The 26,809-nt window shown below is 43.4% G+C and overlaps 1 protein-coding gene across 4 annotated transcripts in view; it reads left to right on the top strand.

Annotated features, from left to right (window-relative positions):
* Nucleotides 1-26,809, top strand: part of CPNE2 (copine 2) — a 153,675-nt gene that overhangs the window by 33,903 nt on the left and 92,963 nt on the right. For all 4 annotated transcript variants that reach the window (XM_070953228.1, XM_070953229.1, XM_070953227.1 and 1 more), the window contains exon 2: nt 3,158-3,354. In XM_070953228.1, coding sequence (XP_070809329.1) covers nt 3,187-3,354 — 168 coding nt within the window. In that variant the 5' untranslated portion in view covers nt 3,158-3,186. The remainder of the gene's footprint in view (nt 1-3,157; nt 3,355-26,809) is intronic.

Here is a 26,809-nt window from a genome sequence, read left to right as displayed (position 1 = left end):
GACTTCCAGTATCTTCCCGGGGATTGATGTTAGTCTGTAGTTGATTGATTGGTCTGTAGTTTCCTGGGTCTGTTTTTTTCCCCTTTTTTGAAGATGGGAACCACATCAGATCTTTTTCAGTCCTCTAGAAGTTCCCCGGTGTTCCAGGATTTTTGAAAAACGTGGTACAGTGGTTCTGAGATGACATCTTCCAGCTCCTTTAGAACTCTGGGATGTAATCTGTCAGATCCCGGTGATTTGTATTCATCAAGATCAGACAGGTGTTCTCTTACTATTTTTTTTTTCTTATTTTAACTTTTATTTCTAATCTGTCTTTTACATTTATGTTTCTGGTAGGTTGGGCTATAATTTATTTTTGCGTGAAGACCGATGCAAAAAATGAGTTAAGCAGCTCTGCTTTCTCTCTGTTGCCTGTTACTTCCTTGCCGTCTTCTCTCTTTAGTGGACCAACTGTTTCCTTGATGTTTATCTTGTTTATTTATATGTTTTATTTTTATTTTATTTTATTTAGTTTGTCGAACATGTAAAAGATAACAGGTATAACTATAAACATGGGTATGAACAAGTACAATAAGTACAAATAAATGGGGACAGTAGGACAGGGACGATAGGCACGATGGTACGCTTATGCACGCCCCCTTTACGGACCTCTTAGGAATGGGGTGAGGTCCACGGTAGACAGTTTAAGGTTGAAGCTGTGGGGGTTTGAGGATGTAACAACGGAGTCAGGTAGAGCATTCCAGGCGTTGACCACTCTTGCTGAAGTTGTATTTTCTGCAATCGAGTTTGGAGCGGTTTACCTTGAGTTTGTAGCTATTGTTTGCCTGTGTATTATTGAGGTTGAAGCTGAAGTAGTCATTGACAGGTAGGATGTTGCAGCAGACAATTTTGTGTACTACGCTTAGGTCAGATCCTAGGCCGCGTAGTTCCAGGTTGTCCAAACCCAAAATTTCAAGCCTGGTGGTATAAGGGATTCTACTGTGAGCAGAGGAGTGGAGGACTCTTCTCGTGAAATACCTCTGGACCCTCTCAATTGTATTAATGTCCGATATACAGTGTGGATTCCAGGCAGACGAGCTGTATTCGAGAATTGGTCTGGCAAAGGTTTTGTATGCCTTAGTTCGAGTACAATGTTACCGGAGAAGAAGCTTCACAAGATTAGGTTAACGTATTGGAAGAAACTTTTTTTTAATTATCTTTGACTTTTGTTTCAAGTCTTGGGTTCATTCTGAGCCTTTCCTTTCCTGACTTCATCTTTTCAAATTCGGTCTGTCTACTGATATTCTGCCTTAGTTGGGTGTCCCTCTTTCCATTTTTTTCTCCTTGTCCTTTTTTGTCTTTCAATTTGTCAGAGAGATCTTCCAGATACCTTCAGTTTGGAGACAAAGGTATCATGTAGTCTGCAATTTTTCTTGAAATCTGTTCATTCGAAGGGGGTCTATCCCAAGGTGTATGGCTAAAAGTCTAAAATTTTTAATTATGGGGCAACCCTGATCTGGATGACTGAGAATCTCCATAGACCCGTGATGGCGAACGTATGGCATGGGTGCTTGAGGCAGCACGCAGAGTCATCTTTCTGAGTATGAAAGCTGTCACCCAGCTCACCTGCAGCTACACATGCGCGCGCACCCCAGCTAGTGTTCGGGCCTCCGGTGTGCATATGTGCAATTCGGGAGACCCAGCTGGTCTTCGGAGCACTCCTGAGGATGCACACGTGTTTGCGCATGCATGTGAGATTGCAATGTTTGTACTGAAATATGGCATTTGCGCACGTGCATTGCATGCATGGAAACCGCACGCATGCGCAGATTGTGCAATTACACACTCAACCCATGGGGGAGTCGCGTGAAAGACATGCACATGTACAGATGGTGCGGTTGTGTGCACAGCACATGGGGGAGCCGTGTGAAAGCCGCGCGCATGCACAGATGGTGTGGTTGCACGTGCAGTGCATGGAGGGACACGCACACAAAAGCTGTGCAGATGTGCAGATGGTGCAGTTGCATGCACAGCGCATGGGGAGGAGATGTGCGTTAGCATGGATAGAACATGCATGCACAATGCACGCGAAGCATGTATCTGTTCAGCAGTCGGTGAGTAAAAGGTTCGCCACCCAGTAGTGAGTTTCAATTTCGGCTACTACCGGTTTGCTCATGGGCGCGTGGGCACTCGTGGGTGCATGCACAGAGACATCTGGGCAGGTGGGCAGAGCCTCCTGCCGCCACTGCTAGCAGTTTGCCCAATCCGGGGCGAACCAGTAGCAACCCACCACTGTTGCCACCACTGTCATAGTGTTGTGGCCTGTTCGCGGCCTGTGCAGCTAGTAGCTGATTCCGACAGCGAGGAGGCTGGTGTGGTGCTGCATCAGCAGCCTGTGCAGCTGGCACTCAAGTCGGATAATGAGGAGTCGGGAGAAGATGTGATGCCAGAGGTGGAGATTCAGAACCTCCAGAAGCTCCCTTAAGTGAAGAGGACGAAGAGGAGGAGCCTCTTCTCGATGCACGGGCACGCAGAGCTGTCAAAAGACAGGAGTGGCTCCTCAGGAGGAGGTCTCCTCAAGAGTAAGGCTTGGGGCTAATTGGCCACTCCCTTAGCCTATTTAAGGAGAAATATCGACTGAAGCAATTTGCAGGAACAACTCCATTCACATACCTTCGTGTCTTGTCTTGCTTATCTTATCAGCTTCCTGCAAATTGCTTCTGGGCATTCTGCCAACCATAGTAAGCTTTCAGTATTATTCTTTGAATTCTTGGCGGCTATTAATGCAATTAATTAACAGCCGTTGTTGTAAGACTGGTTTATTCAGTAAACTAAGGTTTGAACGGACTTTGTGTGTGCTGCGTTCTTTGGGGTCCATACCTGGGGAGAACCCATAGGCTTTTTCGCTAAGGCTGATCACGGGACCCCGGGACAACTGCAAGCCTCATAAACATGGACCAGTTGCCGAATGTATAAATTTTGGTCACATGACCATGAGGATGTCCCAACAGTTGTAAGTATGAAAAACGGTTATAAGTCATTTTTCTCAGTGCTGTTGTCACTAAACGAACGATTGTAAGTTGAGGACTACCTGCAGTATATGGGCTTATTTTTCCCATTTTACTTTCATTTCCCTTTTTTTTTTTTTTTTGCTAACATGCCTCTTTCTCTCCTGCAGATTGCCAAGAACTGCTTCTGCCCGACCCAATGGCCTACACCGTCAGCCCCACCCCATCTGTGCCGGTGGGAACCCCGAATTGTGTTTGCAGAGTGGAATTGTCCGTGTGCGGCCAAAACCTTTTGGACAGAGATGTGACCTCGAAATCGGATCCTTTTTGTGTCTTGTTTATGGATATCAATGAAAAATGGACAGAGGTAAGACCCAAAGATTGTCCCGAGTCTTTCTAACTTGTGCTGAAAGTCTTAATTCTTACAGGTAGGTGATGTAGTGACTGGGTGGGTCAGCAATGGAGGCTCAGTCTGGAGATGCAGAAAGCTGAGACAGGGTCCTGTTTATAGGATGCCTTCTTTCCAAGGGGATAGACAGTTTTGGCTTTTTTGGGCTGTGTCCAGACAAACATGCCCTTGTCTTTTAGTGTCGGACAGGTATCCCTTTTCATGTACCTAAAAGGATGTCAAAGAGAAGACGAATGGAATGGAACTGAAATAAGAATAGAGTAGAGTAGGGTAGGGTAGGGTAGAGTAGAATAGAGTAGGGTAGGGTAGGGTAGGGTAGGATAGGATAGGATAGGATAGGATAGGATAGGATAGGATAGGATAGGATTCAGAATAGAATGGAGTGGAATGGAATGGAATGGAATGGAATGGAATGGAATAGGAATAGGAATAGGAATAGGAATAGGAATAGGAATAGGAATAGGAGATCAACCCTGACTGCTCTTTAGAAGGCCAGATCCTGAAGATGAAACTCAGATCCTTTGGCCACCTAATGAGAAGGAAGGACTCACTGGAGAAGAGCCTAATGCTGGGAACGATTGAGGGTGAAAGAAGAAGGGGATGGCAAAGAACGAGGTGGTTGGATGGAGTCACTGAAGCAGTCGCCGTGAGCTTAAATGGCCTCCAGAGGATGGTAGAGGACAGGAAGGCCTGGAGGAACGTTGTCCATGCGGTCGTGATGGATCAGACACGATTTCGCAACTAACAACAACAAAAGGAATAGAAATAGAATAGAATAGGAAGAGAAGAGAAGAGAATTAGAATAGAATGAAATAGAAATAGAAATAGAAATAATAGAATTAGAATAGAATAGAATAGAATAGAATAGAATAGAATAGAATAGAATAGAATAGAATAGAATAGAATAGAATAGAATAGAATAGAATAGCAGAGTTGGAAGGGACCTTGGAGGTCTTCTAGTCCAACCCCCTGATCAAGCAAGAAACCTCATACCATTTCAAAATAAATGGTTATTCAATCTCCTCTTAAAAACCACCTGTGATAGAGCATCCACAACTTCTGAAGGCAAGCCGTTCACTGGTTAATTGTTCTCAACCCAATTACGTTTTTTTTTTTATTGTAAAAGTTTTACAATTACATTTTCACCCCATTTTCGCCCCCCTAACCCACCCCAAACTCCCCAACCCCCCCCTCCCTAACCCCCCTAACCCTCCCCACCCCCCCCGGACTTCCATAGAATGTACCCCATCATTATCCCCTTTATATAAAAAAACCTTGAGCTCTAAACCCCCCAACCCCCATATCATTTTTCATCTTCACATAGTTCAAATATTTCTATCTTAATATAATATAATATAATACTATCAATAAAAAGCTATTTGATACTTCCTAGTTTGATATTTGTTCTGCACATAATCTATCCACTTTTTCCATTCACATTCATAATTCTCTTGTGAGCGGTCTTTTAAATATGCTGAAATCTTCGCCATCTCAGCGAAACTGGCCATCTTCAAAATCCATTCTTGAACAGTAGGCAAAACTTCATTTTTCCAATATTTACCTATCAACAATCTCGCTGCTGTTATCATGTACAATATCAATTTTGTTTCACCCAATGTAAAACCCTTAGCTATACCCAATAGAAACAATTGTGGAGAAAATTGAATTTTTTTCTTCAAAACATTCTGCATGACCCACCAAATTTTTATCCAAAAAGCCTTAACTTTCTTACAGGTCCACCAAATATGATAATATGTAGCATCTGTACAATCACACCTCCAACATTTTGGCTGAACATTAGGGTACATACACAACAATTTCTTAGGGTCTAGATGCCATCTATAAAACATTTTGTAAAAATTTTCCCTCAAATTCTGCGACTGTGTAAATTTAACATTCTGAACCCAAATTTTTTCCCATGTTTCCAACATCACTGGTTCTTCAAAATTTTGTGCCCACTTAATCATACAGTCTTTAACTAGTTCAGTTTCTGAGTCCCTTTCTAACAAAACATTATAAAGTCTTTTAATATGCATTGGACCTTTCTCTTTTATATGTCTAACCAGTTCTTCCTCATGCAGCATAATACCAATTTTTTGGTCCTCTTTCCATCTCAATTGTAGTTGATTATATTGAAACCAAGTTAAATTAATCCCTTCGTCCAACAGTGTCTGTAATGTCTTCAACTGCCATCTGCCCGCATCTGTAAAAAGAACCTCTTTGTATAAAACCCCCCCGAGTGACATTATATTTGTATTCCACATAATATGACCAAGATCCAGCCATAGCGGTATTTTATAATCCCATTTGAATCGGTGCTTCTTCCAAACTCTCATCAAAGAATCTCTAAGTATATGGCTTTTGAATACTTTATCCACTTTGTTATCATAGAATAAATAAGCATGCCATCCAAATTCAAGGTCAAAACTTTCTATATTCAGTATTCCAGTCTTTTTCCTTCCAAACCAATCACTTGCTAAAGTCAAAGCTGCTGCTTCATAATATAACTGTAGGTTTGGAAGTTTAAGACCTCCCCTTTCTGGAACATCTTGCATAATTTTCAATTTCACTCTCGGTTTTTTCTCGTTCCAGACAAACTTATTCACTCCAGTTTGCCAGACTTTCAATTGTTTATCACTTTTAAGCACCGGAATCATTTGAAACAAAAAAAGAAATCTTGGCAAAATGTTCATCTTAACTGCTGCTATTCTCCCAAGTAAAGACAGCTGCAGTTTTTTCCACATCTCCATATCTTTCTGTACAACTCGCCACAGTACTTCATAGTTATTTTGAAACAATTTAATGTTTGATTCTGCAACCTGAACTCCTAGATATTTAACCTTTGGTACAATCTCAAAACCTGCCTTGTTTTGAAATTCATGTCGTCGATCTTGTGTCATATTTTTAACTATCATCTTAGTTTTTTTCTGATTCAATCTAAAACCTGATACTATACCATAATCTTGTATAATGTCTTTCATCTGGATTATTGATTCCATCGGCTGTGTTAGGGTAACAACCAGATCATCTGCAAATGCCCTTATTCTGTAATCCTCTTGCCTTATCACTATACCTTTCAAGTTATTCGAATCCCGTATTGTGTTCAGCAAGACTTCTAGTGTTAAAATAAATAACAATGGGGATAACGGACAACCTTGTCTGGTCCCTTTTTCAATATTAAACTCTGATGTCAAACTTCCATTAATAATAATCTGTGCCTTTTGTTCTTGGTAAATTGCTGAGACCGCCTGTATAAATTGGTCTCCAAATCCCATTTTTCTTAAAGTCTTTAGTAGAAAATTCCAGTCCACTCTATCAAAGGCCTTCTCCGCATCCAGGAAAACCAGCACTGCAGAGATCTGTTTATTCTTCTCAAGATATTCCAATAAATCTATAACTTGCCTTACATTGTCCTTCATGTATCTACCCTCTATAAATCCCGCTTGGTCATCGTGAATCACCTCTTGGATTACTGGCATCAATCTGTTGGCTAATACTTTTGCATAAATTTTATAGTCATTATTTAAAAGAGATATTGGTCTATAATTTTCCGGTTTTTTAGGACCTACTTGTTCTTTTGGTATCAAAGTAATATATGCTGATTTCCATGATGGGGGTATTTTACCCCCTTGTTGTATATTGCAAAATAAATCTCTAAGTTGTTCCACCATTTCTGCTTGTAAAGTTTTATAATACACTGCAGTCAATCCATCTGTTCCAGGAGCTTTAGCTGTTTTCAATTGTTTAATTGCTGCGATTATTTCCTCAACTGTTATAGGATAGTTCATTCTTTCTTTTTGTTGGCTAGTAATTTTTGAGACTCTTTTCTCTTCTAGATATTTTTCTATAAGTCCATTCTGTATATCATCTTTAGCATATAATTTAGTGTAGTAGTCTACGAAGACTTCTTTAATCAGTTTTTGTTGAGAAATTTCTTTCCCTCCAATATCAATACTCTCAATAGTCCGTATACTCTGCTTCTTCCTTAAGGTATAGACCAACCATCTTCCCGGTTTATTAGCATTACAAAACGTATTATGTTTCGCATATTGTAAGTTTGTTGCAGCTTGCTCCGCCAAGAGCATTTGAAATTGATCTTTCAAAAGTTTTATAGCACCAGATATTCTTTCATCTGTTGGGTTTTTAATAAGTAGCTTGAGGTCTTTACACTGTAGGCTTTTTGTAGAAACATAATTGTGGACTGCCTAGGCCTTTGATCCAAAATTTAATCTTCGCTTCATCTCTCTCAAGACTTCAGTACTTTGCTGTCTAATTAAGATATGTCCTCAATAGGTCAGTTCCAAACTAGGAATTGTGGATCCGAGTGGAAGAGAAATAAAACTCATTCCGTGTATTAATATTGTGCGTGTTCATCTGGGATGGGGCCCAGGGAGGCGAGATGGAGGAATTGAGTACATTCTAAATCTCGAAAAGAGAGAGGAACAAAGTTGCTGTCTTCAGCTCAATTCTGACCATATGCTTAAGAATTAAGTTGGAGTTGTTGCATTCAAAGAACCTGGTCCGCTTGTTTAAATTTAATCTTGGGTGTTTTTTTTTTTTTCGTGTGGCATAATATATTGCTTGAACAGACTGAATTCCTTTAGAATTAAAGGTAAGGGTAATCCTAGTCCCATGATGGTGAAGCTATGGCACACGTGCCACTGTGGACACGCCAGCGTTGCCCTAGCTCAGCTCCAGCACGCATGTGTGCACTGGCCAGCTGTTTTTCAGGCTTTCTGGGCCCATCGGAAGTTGGGAAATGGACTGTTTCCAGCCTCCGGGGGTGGGGGGAGACCGTTTTTTGCCCTTCCCAGGCTCCAAGAAAGTCTCTGGAGCCTGGGGAGGGCAAAAAACGGGCCTACCAGGCCCACCAGTAACCTTTTTGCCATTGCGTGCCAAAAGCGGGGGGGAGCATTGGGGGGGTCGCATGTGCATGCATGGGGTGTGTGGGGGGCATTGAATTATGGGTATGGACATGCACGCGTGCGACCCCCCCTGCACTCACCCCGCTTTTGGCACGTGACAGCAAAAAGGTTACTGGTGGGCCTGGTAGGCCCGTTTTTTGCCCTCCCCAGGCTCCAGAGGCTTTCTTAGCCATCACTGTCCTAGACCCTCAACTACAATCAGGACCAGAAAAATTCACTGCATACAGAATGCAAAAACCGTCCTCTAGCAGGTTTTCCTAGGTGACAAATTAGGACTGAGCTTTTGACGTTTTCCTCCACAGAACAAGTACATTATGCATGAGCAAAGCACACCGATGTTTTTGTTTTTTGTGGCTGCTCTTAGTTGGCCCTTCTTGTCAAGAGGAGATGCCAAAATAAACCAGAAATCTCCCCTCCAGAGTTTGCTTAGCAAAAGATTCTGACAAGTCCACCTGCTGGCTTGTTCCGGTTTTCAAAAACCGAAATTATAAATTCTGGCAGGAGAATTCGAAAGAATTTGGGGTTATTGTGATGTCTGCACTCTGCCGGATACTTTATAGTTCTCAGATTTGGTAAAATGCAGATACAAGTAGTTTCAACAGTTAATTTAGTGACTGAAGTTACAACGGCACTGAAAAAAAGGGACTTATGACCGTTTTTCACACTTTACAACAGTTATGGCACCCCCATGGTCTTGTGATCCAAATCAGACTCTTGGCAACTCATGTTTATGACGGTTGCGGAGTCCCGGAGTCATGTGTTGAGCCTTTGCGATCCTCTGACAAGCAAAGTCAAAGGGCAAGCCAGATTCACTTAACAACTGGGTTGCTCACTGAACAACTGCAGTGATTCATTTGGCAAGAAGAAAATGGGGCAGACCACTGTCTCGCTTAGCGATGAAATCTTTGGGCTCCATTGTGGTCGTAAATCGAGGATTAGCCATATTTCATTCTTTATCTAACAGAACGACGTGATTGCGAGAAAGAGATGGCCAGTCTAGAGAAAGGAAGAATTAGGGGTGACATGAGAGCAGGATTCCAGTATTTGAGGGGCTGCCACAAAGAGAGGGTGGGTGGGTCAAATTATTCTCCAAAGCACCAGAAGGCAAGTCAATAAACAATGGATGGAAACTAATCAAGGAGAGAAGCAACCTGGAATTAAGGAGAAACTTCCTAACAGGAAAATTAACCAGGCGCTCCATCACAGGAGGCTTTTAAGAAGAGACTAGACAGTCACTTGCCTGAAACGGTATAGGTTCTCCTACTTGAGCAGGGGGCTGGACTAGAAGACCTCCAAGGTCCCTTCCAACTCATTCATTCTATTCATATAGATGCTGTCCAGCACTCGGGACCCAAAGATACACTATCTCTGATGCAGTGGTGGGTTTCAAATTTTTTTACTACAGGTTCTGTGGGTGTGGCTTGGTGGATATGGCTTGGTGGGCGTGGCAGGGGAAGGATACTGTAAAATCCCCATTCCCACCACACTCCAGGGAAGGATACTGTAAAATCTCCATTCCCTCCCCAATCCAGGGGAAGGATATTGCAAAATCCCCATTTCCTCCCGATCAGCTGGGACTCGGGAGGCCGAGAATAGATGGGGGCGGGGCCAGCCAAAGGTGGTATTTACCGGTTCTCCGAACTACTCAAAATTTCTGCTACCGGTTCTCCAGAACTGGTCAGAACCTGCTGAAACCCCCCCTCTGCTCTGATGAGAGAGGGTTCAAATTGTCTTCACAGCTAGCAATCGTCTTCTCTGAAGTTGCTACCAATCATTGAAGAGACCTGGAATGTCGTAATGACTAACACACCGATTACTCCTTAAGCTTTTTGGGATCACCAGTCACATTTAGGGTCATAGATAAGTTTGTCTTATGGTGGCAGGAGTTGCCATTGCTCAGAAGGCTTCGCTTCTTACGGGTCATTTCGAATTTGTCATTATGCTGCGTGGCGGTGAACGTGGAAATTAATTATTGCGAGCGATGTGACCGGGGGCTTTGTTTAATAATGTTCTCAAAGGCAGATGTTCCTATTGCTTTCCTTTGACAAAATGGCACAAAATGGGATGGAGAGGAATCAGAATGGGGGGAAAAATCCATTGTCTTCAATGCAAATATATTCAGAGAGAAGACAAGCTGTACTGCCCAGCAGCTCGGAGCTGAAATTTGCAAGCTGTTTGTATTACTCTGTGAATATCATTTTTTTTTTAATTTTATTTTAAGTGGACCCTGGTTTCTTGCTGCCAAATATATTGCTACTTTCAGCAATTTTGCAAATCTGGTAGCAACTTTGTTCTGGTGGGAGACAGGGACGTACAGCTCAATCAGTCTTGCAAAATGCTGTTATTAAATCCAATTTCAATAAACAGAGTTTTAGGGTTCCCGTGGAGATGATTTCTTGGTCAGATCTTTCTAGTGGGGCTGACATATGTATTCTAATGAGGGGTCCTTAGTGCTCTCTGAGCTTTGTTGTTCTCTTGAAAATGTTTCATTACCGAACCTAGATAACATCATCTGTGCAAACTCTACTCCCTTCTTGTACTGATAATGTTACCTAGTTTGGTAATGAAACGTCAACAAGAAAACAATCAAGTTCAGAGATCACTAAGGACCCCACAGGTTTCCTCCTTCTCCTCCTCCTCCTCCCCCCTCCTCAGTGGTGGGTTGCCCCCAGTTCGGACCGGTTCACAAGAACCGGTAGTAAAACCAGTGGGAGGCTCCGCCCACCACCCTGGATGTCATCATAGGCGATCTGCGCATGCGCAGAAGCTCGGTGCGCTTGCTGTGCACGATCCCGTTGCGAACCAGTAGTAAAGGTAAGTAGAACCCACTCCTGCCCCTCCTCCTCCTTTTTATAAGCCCCATTCCTTTCTAGCACTGAAGTTGTTACCTAGTTTGGTAATGAAATGTCAGCAAGAAAACAAGCTCAGAAAATCCCCCCTCCTCCTTCCTGCAAATCCCATTCCTTACTGGCACTGATAATGTTACATAGTTTGGTAATGAAACGCCTGCAAGAAAACCAGCCATCCCAGAGAGCACCAAAGACCTCTCATTTCAACCCTGAATTACAAATATTTTCCTTTATATGTGTTTTAGAATTGGAGGGAATATGAAAATGCCTGTTCTGCCCCAGCTCTGGATCCCAAGGAGTGTGACGCACACCAGACTCCAAATACTCCGTTTATTACAAACAGACCCCTTTCAAAATGCAGGCTTTCAGTGCAAATGTCCTTATCAGCCTGCTATAAAGTACAAAGAATAAACAAAGTCCGACAAAGATTGGCAACCAGCCCAGAAACCCAGATGTGATAAGAAACTCACTCTCCAAAATGCTCTGCGTAATAATTAAATGTTGTTTCCAGCAAAAATTGCTAACTGCGTGCGACTTAAATAGGCTAAGGGAGTGGCCAGTTAGGCCCAAGCCTTACTCTCGAGGAGACCTCCTCCTCCTGAGTAGCCATTCCTGCCTTTTGGCAGCCCTGCGTGCCCGAGCATTGAGGAGAGGCTCCTCCACTTCACTCTCTGCACTTGAAGGAGCCTCTGGAGGTTCTGAAGGCCCTGGCGGAGTCTCTGCCTCTGGCACCACATCCTCTTCAGCCTCCTCGCTGTCCGACGCGAGCGCCGGCTGCGCAGGCTGCTGGTGCAACCCCACACCAGCCTCCTCTTCGTTTGGATCAGCCACAAGCCACGCAGGCTGCTGGCGAGCCACAACAATGCCTCCCTTTTCCCTGTATCTTTGAACTAGATTCTTCACATCCCCCCTTTTTAAAAAAAAATCACCTCAACACACACACACAATGATGCAATGCCCAAATATCAAATGTAAGACCTGTACGATAATATTCTTCCACAGTGTTTTTATTTGCTCTGTGTTTTTATCTACGCACAGTACAGACACTAATACAAATTACATTGTGGTCTAAACCTAATATAAATCTATCTATTTTACCGGCTTTATCTAATCCTAGCACAATCGTAATTTATATTAGTGGCAGGCATTACAGATGATAAGAATATTTATTCTGGCTTTGTAAAAGCCCCGAGAACAAGAGAAGCATTTGAAGGGTCTTTTAAAACCTCAGGAAACCAGGCTGCAATTGTTGTTCAAAGGAGGTGGGGGAGACGTCTGAATTGGCCAGGCTGACTTGAGAGAAAACTGAAGGATCTTGATTGTGACCTCAATTGCAAATTTAATTATTCAAATGATTTGGTCTCCGTGAATGCATAGCCCAGAAAGTTGGCAGCGGCAATTCCAGTTCTTGTTCCCAAAGACCAAGATAATGTAAGGCAGTGTTTCTCAACACCTGTTGTGGTCTGCCAGCAGCCTGCGGAGCTGGCAGTGGAGTCGGGCAGTGAGAAGGCTGGGGAGGAACATGGGCCAGTCCTGGAGGCTGGGGAAGGCCTGTACGAGGGCTCTGCATCAGAGGCAGAGATGGGGCCAGGGCCATCTGGGAGTGATGTACAGACTCCGGAGCCTCCAGAGTCGCACATCAGAGAGGTAGAGGAACAGGAGGAGCCTGTTCCTAGTGCGCGCATGTGAAGAGCTGCCAGAAGGCAAGAGCAGCTAAAGCAAAAGGGACAACTCGGGAGTAAGGCCAGGTGATGATTGGCCCCTCCCATAAGGCTTAAAAGAGAAACAAAGGCACTTAGGGCCTTTTGCAGGAAAGCAACGTTGCTAACTCTATTTCCAGTCGGCGTCTCTTATTTGTTTCTGAACTTTGTGGGGCTTTGCCAAGTAAGGCCTTTGGCAGGGTGTCAAAGAAGTTAAAGGTTGGTGATTATCCCAAAGGACTTCTTCTGAAGGAAGAACTAATTGGGACTCAGCTCGGAATGAATGTAATTCTCAGCTGTTACAATAAAATAGGTTTATTTGGGACTAATTGTGTCTTGTAATGACTCAGTAAGCCTAGGTCACAACAACACCAGCAACTTTAAGTTGCACGGAATTCAACTCCCAAGATTCCCCAGTTGGCTGGGGAATTCTGGGAGTTGAAGTCCACGCAGTTTAAAAATGGCTGAAGTTGAGAAACACTGAGGTAAAGAATTGATGGAAGAAGGAATAGGGTGCAATGGGTTGTGAGAATAACTGTTGTAGCCTGTCGGTTGCAGCCCTTCCAGCAGCCGAATAAGAGGAGGAGGAGGAGGAGGTGTGGGAGTCAGGGCCAGCATCAAGGCAACCTGAGAGCTCCGAGGGGGAAGAGGGAATGGAGCTGGCAGAGAGAGACAGAGGTGGAGCCTAGGCCATCCGTCAGCCCTCAGATGGAGAGTCAACAGCCCCAGGTCTGGAGGTGGCTGATGAAGAAGAGGAGGAACAGCTGGGTCCAGTGCCTGATGTGCAGATGCACAGGAATCTTTGAGTTCACTTCAGAGGGTTTGTCGTCTTTGGGGAGCTGGATCAGACCAATTACCTTGGGAGACAGGAGAAAGAGAAAACAATTTGATAAGAGAAACCCGAGTCCAAACCAGAAAAGTTATCTGAAAAAGCTCTCAGAAGGGTCCCCCCTCCTAGTTCTCTGGAAAGTAAAGGCAGGATTTTTCTGAGAGTCAGAGAGCAACTTTTCCAATTGGTGTCTCTGTTGTTTGGTTGTTCTAAGTTTCCTCACGGTGTGCATTCAGATCCTTCTGGCTTTAGCACTGAAGCATTTACGATGTAGGCTTTAATTTGTGTGTGTGTGTGTGTGTGTGTGTGTGTGTGTGACAACTGTTGCTGTTTCATGAAGTACCCATTGAGGAATGAAAGGAACAAGGTCTGAATGGACTCTCTGTGAGATGCCGCGAGACCAGGAAGGGCTGCAGAACAGGAGAGAATTTGTAATGGGAAGAGCACAGAGGTTGCCGCCATGGGAGGCTCATCCCAAAAAGAGGAAGGAAAAAACGAAATGTCCTGAATTCTTCCTTCACACCTCATCCCTTTTAACTAAAGTAACAGTGGCCTCATTCAACACAACATAGTTGTCAATCTTTAATTAACCCTAGTTTGGGCACACAATTAGCTTTGCATGCCAAGCCATGGACTGGAAACGTGCAACTTTTTCCAGACCGTGAGAAACTCCAAAAAAAAATCCAGCAGGGCCAGAAAAGAACTAATTTTATTTTGATACGTAATGTCATCCATTATTGCTCTCTTATCGGTGTTGCGAATGGCTTGTCTGCACTTGAACAACTGGAATATTTTCTTTCACGTCTCGCTTTTGGTTAATGCAATATTTTCCTGCACAAGAGATTAAACAGCCATTTGTCCCGGATGGTACAAGATCTCCTGCCTTGAGCAGGGGGTGAGACTAGAAGACCTCCAAGGTCGCTTCCAACTCTGTTATTCTGTTATTCTTGCTTTCCTTTTCAATATTCATAACATTCTGCCTCTAAAATCCCATCTCCAGATACATTGGGGTACAGCTCTCTGTCAGACTGCGGTGCTATCTCAAAATTAAATGAATTTCCAAACTGCCAATCTTTAAGGAAATCTTTCTTTAATTGAGCTCAGCCACCGGATCATGACTCCGCGCAGACAAGACTGACCTTTTGCCTCCTAATTCCTCCCTTTCCGATCCCCAAATCTCTGCTTCTCACTGGCTGTCTTCCAAGTCATTCTTCAGACTTCTTTTCCTCGTCATTTCCCAGGAATGTGCCCCCTCCCCTCATGCCAGCGTTGAAACACTGACACTCTCACTCTGGTTTGGGGCGATAATGTCATCCCCCAAAATATCTGTAGACCAACTGAGTCACATCCTTTTTGCTCTTTTCATAGGGTAGTTTAAATTACCTTTGATTTTAATTTGGCACAAAACATACAGCTGTCATTAGTGGGTCAGGGTATTGTTTGCCTTTGCAGCAGGGTTTGGTCAAAAAAAAAAGTCAAGATATGTCTCTTGACTTAGGAGGAGTTTGGACCAAAACATCTCCAAGGTCTCTTCCAGCCCTAGAAATCTATGATTAGCATAATTTGTAAGGTGTACAATTTCTGTGATGGCGGCCACACTGGTGGTGCGATTGAAAATTTCACCCAGTTTTGCCTGTTGCAATGCCCATAAAGATACCACTTTATATAGCAAGGCCACATTTAGAGTACTGCATCCAGTTTTGGTCACCACACTATAAAAAAGAGGTTGAGACTCTAGAAAGAGTGCAGAGAAGAGGAATGAAGATGATTAGGGGACTGGAGGCTAAAACATATGAAGAACGGTTGCAGGAACTGGGCATGGGTAGTCTAGTGAAGAGAAGGACCAGGGGAGACAGGATAGCAGTCTTCCAATATTTGAGGGGCTGTCACAGAGAGGAGGAAGGGGGTCAAGCTATTTTCCAAAGCACCTGAAGGCCAGACAAGGAATAATGGATGGAAACTAATCAAGGAGAGAAACAACCTAGAACTAAGGAGAAATTTCCTGACAATGAAAACAATCAACCGATGGAACAGAAGTTGCCTTCGGAAGTTGTGGGAGCTTCATCACTGGAAGCTTTCAAGAAGAGACTGGACTGCCACCTGTCAGAAATGGTGGAGGGCCTCCTGCTTGGACTAGATGACCTACAAAGTACCTTCCAACTTTGTTAATCTGAATCTATCTAAAATGATCAAAGGTCTGGAGATTAAAACATACAAAGAACGGTTCCAGGAACTGGCCAGGAATGGTTCCAGGAACTGGCTAGTCTAGGGAAGAGAAGGACCAGGGGAGACAGGATAGCATCTTCCAATATCAGAGGGGCTGCCACAGAGAAGAGGAAGTCAACCTGTTTTCCAAAGCACCTGAAGGCCAGTCAAGAAATAATGGATGGAAACTGACCAAGGAGAGATTCAATCTGGAAATAAGGAGAAATTTTCTGACAGTGAGAACAATCAACCGATGGAACAGAAGTTGCCTTTGGAAATTGTGGGAGCTTCATCACTGGAGGTTTTCAAGAAGAGACTAGACTGCCCTCTGTCAGAAATGGTGTAGGGTCTCCTGCTTGGGCGGGGGGTTGGACTAGATGACCTACAAGGTCCCTTCTTACTCTGTTATTGTATAAGATGGGTAGAGCTTTGATTGCACTGCTGAGGCCGCCATCTTGACTTTTTTTACCATCCCCTGTGCAGTCTTTCCCCTTTTATCACCGAGATGGCCCATCTTTGCAGGGAAGAGCAATTCTGCCCTTTTTGGATCTCTGTATTTATTTGTGACAGCTTTGCGTCGCAGTCTCCTTCCTGAAGTTGAGCTGAAAGCTGGCATCAAGAGCCGTTAATTTCATATCTGTCTGATAGATGTCTAATGGGTTTTTCCTCACCTCATTCATCCATCAAAGCGCACAGAGATTCAATTAAATATCTCCTGTAAAAAATTATCTGAAAAGTGCATTTTTGTTTAGACACCATTCTGGGAGTCCTGTGCAAATAAGAGTGGGAGGAAGGGCTTTCCCCCCCTTTTATCTGTTCAATAAAACCAAGTAAGTCAGAACAGAGTTGGAAGGGGTCTTGGAGGTCTTCTAGTCCACCCCCTGCTCAAGAAGTAGACCCTAAACCAAATGTTTATGGAGATTCACAGTCATCCAGGTCATGGAGACCCTCATTGGCCACCATTAGTCTCAAAAGACTATGGTATTGTGCTCTGGAGAGAGGTCCTAAAACAGCATCTGGTGTGACTAAAAAGGCTAATTCGAGAGTGGCAGTCCCTTCCACACTGGAGACTCCATACTACTATGTTTCTCCAAAAATAAGACCCTGTCTTATATTTTTTTGAACCCTGAAATAAGTGCTTGGCCTTATTGCCATGCGCTCATAAACCCGATTGGACTTATTATCAGGGGATGCCTTATTTTTTTGGGGAAAAGGGTAGGGATCTATTGATCGATCGATCGCTATTGTATATCTGTCTATTTCCATCTATCTATTTATCTACCTACCTACCTACCAACCCACCCACCCACCCACCCCTCTATTGTATATCTGCCAGTCTGTCTATTTCCATCCATCCATCCATCCATCCATCCATCCATCCATCCACCCCTCTATTGTATATCTGTCAGTCTATTTCCTTCCTTCCTTCCTTCCTTCCTTCCTTCCTTCCTTCCTTCCTTCCTTCCTTCCTTCCATCCATCCATCATCTATCTATCTATCTATCTATCTATCTATCTATCTATCTATCTATCTATCTATCTATCTAATCGTATCCATCCATCATCCATCTCTATTGTATATCTGTCTTATTTCCATCTATCTATCTATCTATCTATCTATCTATCTATCTATCTATCTATCTATCTACCTACCTACCTACCTACCTACCAACCCACCCACCCACCCCTCTATTGTATATCTGCCAGTCTGTCTATTTCCATCCATCCATCCATCCACCCCTCTATTGTATATCTGTCAGTCTATTTCCTTCCTTCCTTCCTTCCTTCCATCCATCCATCCATCATCTATCTATCTATCTATCTATCTATCTATCTATCTATCTATCTATCTATCTATCTATCAATCTATCTATCTAATCGTATCCATCCATCATCCATCTCTATTGTATATCTGTCTTATTTCCATCTATCTATCTATCTATCTATCTATCTATCTATCTATCTATCTATCTATCTATCTATCTACCTACCTACCTACCTACCTACCTACCAACCCACCCACCCACCCCTCTATTGTATATCTGCCAGTCTGTCTATTTCCATCCATCCATCCATCCACCCCTCTATTGTATATCTGTCAGTCTATTTCCTTCCTTCCTTCCTTCCTTCCTTCCTTCCTTCCATCCATCATCTATCTGTCTGTCTATCTATCTATCTATCTATCTATCTATCTATCTATCTATCTATCTAATCGTATCCATCCATCATCCATCTCTATTGTATATCTGTCTTATTTCCATCTATTGTATCTATCTATCTATCTTTCATATCTATCATATCTATCTATCTCTATTGTATATCTGTCTATTTCCATCTATCTACCTACCTACCTACCTACCAACCCACCCACCCACCCACCTCTCTATTGTATATCTGCCAGTCTGTCTATTTCCATATTTCCATCCATCCATCCATCCATCCATCCATCCCTCTATTGTATATCTGTCAGTCTATTTCCTTCCTTCCTTCCTTCCATCCTTCCTTCCTTCCTTCCTTCCTTGCTTCCTTGCTTCCTTCCTTCCTTCCTTCCATCCATCATCTGTCTGTCTGTCTGTCTGTCTGTCTGTCTATCTATCTATCTATCTATCTATCTATCTATCTATCTATCTAATCGTATCCATCCATCATCCATCTCTATTGTATATCTGTCTTATTTCCATCTATTGTATCTATCTATCTATCTTTCATATCTATCATATCTATCTATCTCTATTGTATATCTGTCTATTTCCATCTAGCTATCTACCATGTTTCTCTGAAAATAAGATCCTGTCTTATATTTTTTTGAACCCTGAAATAAGTGCTTGGCCTCACTGCCATGTGCTCAAAAGCCTGATTGGGCTTATTATCAGGGGATGTCTTATTTTGGGGGAAACAGGGTATTTTATATAAGTGGCTGTCCAGTCTCTTCTTAAAAACATCCAGTGATGGAGCACCCACAATTTCTTTTTTTTCTTTTTTAAATTATTTTATACACAAACAGACATTTAATACATCAGTCATTCCTTCCATGCGACATTTTGGAGTTTTCTCCATGACTTCATCTTTTTGTTGTTTCTTCTGTCTTCATTTTCACCACTTCTATTACAGCATTTCTCCAAAAGTACAATATTCTAATTATACCATTTTCTTACATAACTATGAGTTTGCTTATCTATATCTCTTTTCTAACCAAATGGTAAAATTGATCCCATATCTTCACATATTCTAAATCCTCTCTTTCTTTGATCCTCAAAGTTAATCTATTCATTTCTGCACAGTCTAAATTGTTTTTAATTACTTCTCCTTCCAAAGGTATTTTCTCTGCTTTCCAATTTTGTGCAAAAACAATCCTTGCAGCTGTTATTACATGTATAATCAAATAAATATTTTCTTTGCTAATTTTCTCTGGAAGGATACCCAGTAGGAAGAGCACCCACAATTTCTGAAGGGAACCCATTCCACTGGCTCACAATTTGGGTGTTCTCCTAGACTCACAGCTAAGATTAGAGCAACATCTGACAGCTGTGGCTAGGGAGACCTTTGCATAGGTTCGCCTGGTGCACCAATTGCGACTCTACTTGGATCGGGAGGCTCTCCTCACAGTCACTCATGCCCTTGTTACCTCACGGTTAGATTATTGCAATGCGCTCTACATGGGGCTACCCTTGGAAAGTGTTCGGAGACTACAGTTGGTCCAGAACGCAGCCGCGTGAGCTGTCGTGGGTGCACCTAGATACACCCACATTACACCAATTCTCCGTGAGCTGCACTGGCTCCCTATTGGTCTCCGGTCACAATTCAAGGTGTTGGTTATTACCTTTAAAGCCCTACATGGCTCAGGGCCAGGTTATCTTCAAGACCGCCTTCTGCCGCATAGCTCCCAGTGACCGGTAAGATCCCACAGAGTTGGTCTCCTCCGGGTCCCATCAGCTAAACAATGCCGGCTGGCGGGCCCGCGGAGGACGGCCTTCTCTGTGGCTGCCCCAGCTCACTGGAACCAGTTACCTCCTGAGGTCTGGACCATCCCCACCCTATTGGCCTTCCAAAAAGCGGTGAAGACCTGGCTTTTCCAGCAGGCCTGGAGCCGTTGATCTCGCTCTTGTGATCTGGTGAGATCCGGCCATGAATGGCATGAATGAGTTTTTAATGTTTTTAATGTTTTTAATTTTTAAATGTTTTTTTTATAATGATTTTTTAAAATGTATTGTGAGCCGCCCTGAGTCTTCGGAGAGGGGCGGCATATAAATTGAATTAATTAAATTAAATAATTAAATTAAATTAAATTAAATTAAATTAAATTAAATTAATTAAATTAAATAATTATCCTCACTATTAGGAAGTTTCTCCTTAATTCCAGGTTGCTTCTCTCCTTAATTAGTTTCCATCCATTGTTTCTCGTGCTGCTTCTGGTGCTTTGGAAAATAAGTTGACCCCCCTCCTCTTTGTGGCAGCCCCTCAAATATTGGAAGACTGCTATCATGTCCCCCCACCAGTCCTTCTTTTCTCTAGACTGGCCATACCCAGTTCCTGCAACCGTTCTTCGTATGTTTTAGTCTCCAGGCCTTGATTCATCTTTGTTGCTCTTCTCTGCCCTTTTTCCAAAGTCTCAACATCTTTTTTGTAATGTGTAATGCCAAACGTAAATGCAGTATTCCAGGTGTGGCCTTACTAAGGTTTTATAAAGAGGTACTAATATTTCACGTGATTTTGAACGGAATAGCCATGCAATCTAAATGGTGAATATAACGAGAGCCGGATGTACCTCTCATCTGTCGCTATGCTTGCTGCGAAGGAGTGGAGATATAGATTTGTAGCTTTTCCAATAAAAGGAGAACCATAAAGAAAGCAGAAATATTTGTTTTTGCGGATGCAAGCGTATAGCATTCCATGCGCAGAAAAGCTGCAACCACCTACCACTCCCGGGTGTCTTAAGTTCTGCTGTGTAATTACTACTAATACATAGCTGATTGCTTGATTGCTACCCTCCCAAACGATCACGTAGGAATCCGTTTGGAGAAGATAGCTTGAGTTTTTCTACGCTTTCTCCTCCCTGACAGCTGCCTTGCAGTAACTCGCTGTTCCATTTCCCTACCAACCTTCCGGTATTTTTAGCAAAATTACCATATTGTGTTGTGCCTTTCCAAAGATTTCTCTCCGATTTTTTTTTTTTTTTTAAAAAAACACACATTTCTGCAGAAAGCTGTTTTTTTTCCCCCTCCCCTCCTCTTTTCTGCAACTTTCCCTCCCTCCCCACGAGATAGACTTATTTCTAGCTTTCAAACATTGGCAGTTTTAGTTTTAACCTTTTCCCTTTGCCAATGCTGATAGATTTCAGAGTAAATAGTAAAAGGAGCCATTTGCAGCTGCCAACTGTAAGTCGGCTGTGGACTCTGCTGTCGCAGGAGGTAACGAGACGGCTGCTTTCAACAGAAAACGAAACCGCTGCTACCTACCGAGCTTGATCAATTTGAGACCGATGCAAGCAACTGGCAAGTCGTCCTCACCTTACGACCGTAATTGGGACCAGAACTTCTGTTGCTAAGCAAGATGACGGTTAAGTGCGTCCAATTTTTTTGCCATGGTGGTTAAGCAAGTTATCGCCGTCGTTAAGTGAAACACGAGGTCATTAAGCCAATGCAGCTTCCCCTGTTAACTTTGTTTGTTGGAAGCCAGCTGGGAAATTTGCAAACAGTGATGTACATGATCCCAGGATGTTGCAACTATTATCAATACATCCTGATTGGGAAGAGGCCAAATTTTAATCGTCTGATTCTGGGGATGCTGCAATGGTCCTAAGTGTGAGGATTGGTCATAAGCAGGGGTGAAATGCTACCGGTTCACACCGGTTCAAGCCAGGGGTGGGTTCTACTTACCTTTACTACTGGCTTGCAGCAGGGCCGTGCACACGCTCTTCTGTGCATGTGCAGAAGCGTTTTGGTGATGTCGGGGTTGGTGGGCGGAGCCTCCCGATGGTTTTACTACCGGTTCTATAGAACCGGTGCGAACCGGGGGCAACCCACTACTGGTTCAGGCGAACTGGTAGCAGCGGTGGGTGGTTCGGTGAACTGGAAGCAGCAGCAGCGTAAGGCTCCGCCCACCTGCCTAGGCGTCATTACTTCCTGGTTTTAACCAGGAAGTAACCTGTTTTTGACCCTCGGGGCATGTGCAGAAGGCTTTGCACATGCGCAGAGAGTCCAAAATCAAATGTGACGTGCATGCGCACTTCCGAACCAATAGGGAAGGTAAATAGATTTCACTCCTGGTCATAAACCATTTTTTTCAGTGGCATTGTAATACGAAAGGGTCACTAAACGAATGGTTATAAGTTGAGGAGATTGATATTCTGCAGCCATTAATGTTCCAATATTTGAGGGGCTGCCACAGAGAGGAAGGGGGTCAAGCTATTTTCCAAAGCACCCGAAGGCCAGACAAGGAATAACCGATGGAAACTGAGCAAGGAGAGATTCAACCTGGAAATCCGTTGCCATGTATTTAACGGATTTAAATACTGTGGTGCTCCTCAACAAAATATCCACAACATTGTGTCCGAATGTCCATCAAGAGCTTACAGCAGCCCAATGTCTGATTTTTTTCAAAATAGACCATCCTGTCCTTCAATAGCTGGGTGGACTGGGCATTAACATTTGAACCGATATAATTCCATGTATTTGCCATGCGCTAAATAAATAAACCTGTAAATAAGGAGAAATTTCCTGAGAGTGGGAACAATCAACCAGTGGAACAGCTTCCCTTCGGAAGTTGTGGGAGCTTCATCACTGGAAGCTTTCAAGAAGAGACCCATCATATTTTAATGATTTTAAACATTTAAATGGAATTGTTAAATTGTCCCACAGCAAGTTGGCTGCAGTGAGTTGTCCCATTCAGAGACTTTGCACCCATCATGCTTCTGAACTTCTCCACTGCATTCGGTTGGAACTCTGGACAATGCACAATGCTGGATTGTAGGATTTAGGGGATTAAAATTCCCTCTGGAAGTCTCGAAGTTATGTGTGGTATGCTTTTCCGGGGTTGTTATAAAATTTTAGTATTGTCCATCTCGCTTGGCAGATTCTTGCCATCCCCCCCTCCCCCGTTCTCGTACAATTTTTGGAGAATGCAGAGGTTGTGCGAGAATGAGGTATGTGAGGTTTTGTGAGCCCCTGGAAGTTGTGCAAGAAAGCCATGCTTTTGGGTGACCTCCACAGTCTGCAAAAACCATGCGCAAATGGGCAGGCATTGGCATAATTTTGGGAGGCTGTGGAATGCATGAGAATGGGCCAGGCCCTTATGTGGCCTCCACAGTGTCCAAAAATCATGCATGAATGGAGAGAGCATTTGCATGATTTCTGTGAGAATGTTATGCGACGTTTTGAGAACCGTTGCGTAATAATGGTGTCATGGTTCCGAGGAATGAATTCTGGGAAGTCAAGATTCTGACACAAAGTTCAGGTTCAAGAAACCCTTTAATGAGTACATCATATCAGCACATACTGTACGAGTCAAAAAGAGGGATGTGAAAATATCTACAGACCCCTCGCATCCTGGACATAAACTGTTTCAACTCCTACCCTCAAAACGACGCTATAGAGCACTGCACACAAGAACAACTAGACACAAGGACAGTTTTTTCCTGAACGCCCTCACTCTGCTAAACAAATAATTCCCTCTACACCCTCAAACTATTCACTAAGTCTGCATTATTATTACTATTAATCTTCTCATCGTTCCTATCACCCACTTCCTCCCACTTATGACTGCATGACTGCAAGGACTACCTGTATGATTTATATTGACTGTTTTCTAGCATGATTCCATTGCTTATTTGTATCCTATGACTATCATTAAGTGTTGTACCTTATGATTCTTGACGAATGTATCTTGTCTTTTTATGTACACAGAGCATATGCACCAAAGACAAATTCCTTGTGTGTCCAATCACACTTGGCCAATAAAGAGTTCTAAAAATCTAAATCTAAAAAAAGGTGAAGCTAGGTCTAAATTTTCCCTGCGCATAGGGATAATTAAAGAGGATAAGAGCCTTGGTGGCGCAGCAGACTAAAGTGCTGTTAAGTAGCACCAGCTGCTTGCAATTACTGCAAGTTCAAATCTCACCAGGCTTAAGGTTGACTCAGCCTTCCATCCTTTCAAGGTAGGTAAAATGAGGACCCGGATTGTGGGGGCAAATAAGCTGACTTTGTATAAAAAAGAACACCGCTTGGGGGGGCCGAAAGCCCTACTAAGCAGGTATATACAAAAGTATGAAGGCTATTGCTTAACGCATTGTAAGCCGCCCTGAGTCTCCGGAGAAGGGCGGCATATAAATCGAACCAACTAATTAAATAAATAAATAAATAAATAAATAAATAAATAAATAAATAAATAAATAGGATTTCCCCACCCTCCTAGGTCTCTCAGGTCCACATGGGCCAAGCAGTCCAGTCATGCATTCCCACACAGCCTTGACAGGTGTCCATTGACATGATCTTGATTTCACACGCCAGGTGGTAGATGTTAGGACTAGCCATCTGAGGTTAAATAACGGGTCTCTCCGGTTGAGGCAACATTTTGTGTGGCTCCACAATTCTTGGCTTTGAAGATGCCTCCCATCTGCCCCATGAGGACAAAACCACTTTCTCTGGCATCAGGGAATTCCATGTTTATATAAATAAAATATTTTTTGAAAGCTGGATAACAGCTAATGCAAGTTAACGTAAATGATGAATAAAGACTAATAAAGATGTTGACAAGAATTCTGGCAGGTAGAGTGAAAATAATGTTGCAAGAATTTCTTCATGAGGATCAATATATGGTAGGTAGTCCTCAACCTATAGCCATATTTTCAGTGACTGAAGTTACAACGGCACTGAAAAAAAGTGATTTATGCATGGTGGGCTTCAAACATTTTAGCAAGGGGTTCTCTGCTGGTTGCTGGGTGGGGCGTGGCCATGGTGGGCGTGGCCTAGTTGGCCTCCTGCACCATGGTGGGGGGGGCATTTTGCCCTCCCCGGGCTCTGGAGGCTTTCCTCAAGCCTCCGGGAGAGCGAAAACAGCCTCCCCAGGCTCCAGAGGCCCTCTGGAGGCCTTCCTGAACTTCCAGTAGGCCCGTTTTCTGCCCTTCCCCAAGCCTCCATGCACCCCCTGCACTTACCTGCATCCAAGCCGGGCCGCGTGGGGATTCCTGGAAGGAGCAGGGTGGGGTGGGCGGAGCCAGCCAGGAGTGGGATTTGGGGGTTCTCTGAACTGCACAGAATCTTAGCTAGAGGTTCTTCCGAACCCCTGCGAACCCCCAGCAGCCCACCCCTGGATTTATGACTATTATTCACATTTATGACCGTTGCAGCATTCCCACGGTCACATGGTCAAAATGCAGACACTTGGCAACTGGCATATATTTGTGATGGTTGCAGTGTCCCCGGGTTCATGCAATCACCTTTTGTGACCTTCTGACAAGCAAAGTCAACAGGGAACCCAGTTTCACTTAACAACCGTGTTACTATCTTAACAACTACAGTAATTTGCTTAACAACTATGCCAAGAAAGGTCGTAAAACGGGGCAAAACTCACTTAACCACTGTCTCGCTTAGAGGCAGAAATGTTGGCTCAATTGTGGTCGTAAGTCAAGGACTGCCTGTATTGGCTTTTTATCTTAAAGACAGTAGAGGGAAAGTGCTCAAGCTCGCTACAAGATTTACGTACAATAAATCTTTATAGCTATTTGAATATGGATCTCCTGATTTTCCTGGCGCTTGACAATGAATGGGCAAATGTAAGGATACAGCAGTCTGAGTTAGTACCGGGTTTCCCCGAAAATATGACCCTGCCTTATATTTTTTTGAACCCTGAAATAAGTGCTTGGCCTTACTACCATGCGCTCCAAAGCCCGATTGGGCTTATTATCAGGGGATGCCTTATTTTGGGGGAAACAGGGTACCTAGTTGCAACTCCTGTAGTAATGCACCAAAAGATTTTGGGGGGATTTTTCGTTCTCCACAGTCCCCAGTTAGATCCAGCTCTGTTTTCAACCTTGTCTTTCTTTCGTTAGACTCTCCGTCCATACCGAATTTGGACCTATTCTGATTCAACAGAAAATCTGAGGCTCAATTGTGACCATAAGTCGACGACTATCTGTGGTTAAAAGAGACACTTTGCCTGAGAAAGGGACACGGGGGCTAGGGACATGGATAAGGGGATGGGGGAAAAGGAGAATTAGAAAGTTATTGACGCGAAGGTTACAAGTTAGGTAAGCTTCAGTTTCAGAAATAGCATCACTCTGTAGTGTTCTTTGCTGTGAAATCTCAGTGGGGAGAACACAAATGACATTCCTGTTGTGTTTGTCGGCTTCCCGGGGGTATTGTAACAGTTTGTTCCTAAAGAGATAAAGATTCAGCAGACGGGTTATGTAAACAGCCAGTTGCAATCCTTTCCATTTACCAGGGAAAGGACTCTCTACCCCAATGTATGTGGAGATCTAAATTGGAAGTTGTTCGGTTGCTGAAGCTCTTCTAAATTCCTCTTTTTCATTCATCTAATGGGGTTTGATATGGTTGTAAGATTAATCAATAGGTGTAAAGGTAAAGGTTCCCCTCGTATGTGCTACTCGTTCCCGACTCTAGGGGGCGGTGCTCATCTCTGTTTCAAAGCCGAAGAGCCAGCACTGTCGGAAGACGTCTCTGTGGTCATGTGGCCGGCATGACTCAACGGCAAAGGCGCATGGAGCGCTGTTCCCTTCCCATCAAAGGTGGTCCCTATTTTTCTACTTGCCTTTTTTACGGGCTTTCAAACTGCTAGGTTGGCAGAATCTGGGACAAGGAACGGGAGCTCAACCCATTACGCGGCACTCGGGATTCGAACCGCTGAACTGCCGACCTTTCGATCGACAAGCTCAGCGTCTTAACCACTGAGC

The sequence above is a fragment of the Pituophis catenifer genome, unplaced genomic scaffold (assembly GCF_029215685.1).
Source record: "Pituophis catenifer annectens isolate HBS135680 unplaced genomic scaffold, rPitCat1.0.hap2 SCAF_13, whole genome shotgun sequence".
Classification (NCBI taxonomy): Eukaryota; Metazoa; Chordata; class Lepidosauria; order Squamata; family Colubridae; genus Pituophis; species Pituophis catenifer.
The sequence above is the reverse complement of the archived record's forward strand: the minus strand, read 5'-3'. Positions and strand labels throughout refer to the sequence as shown.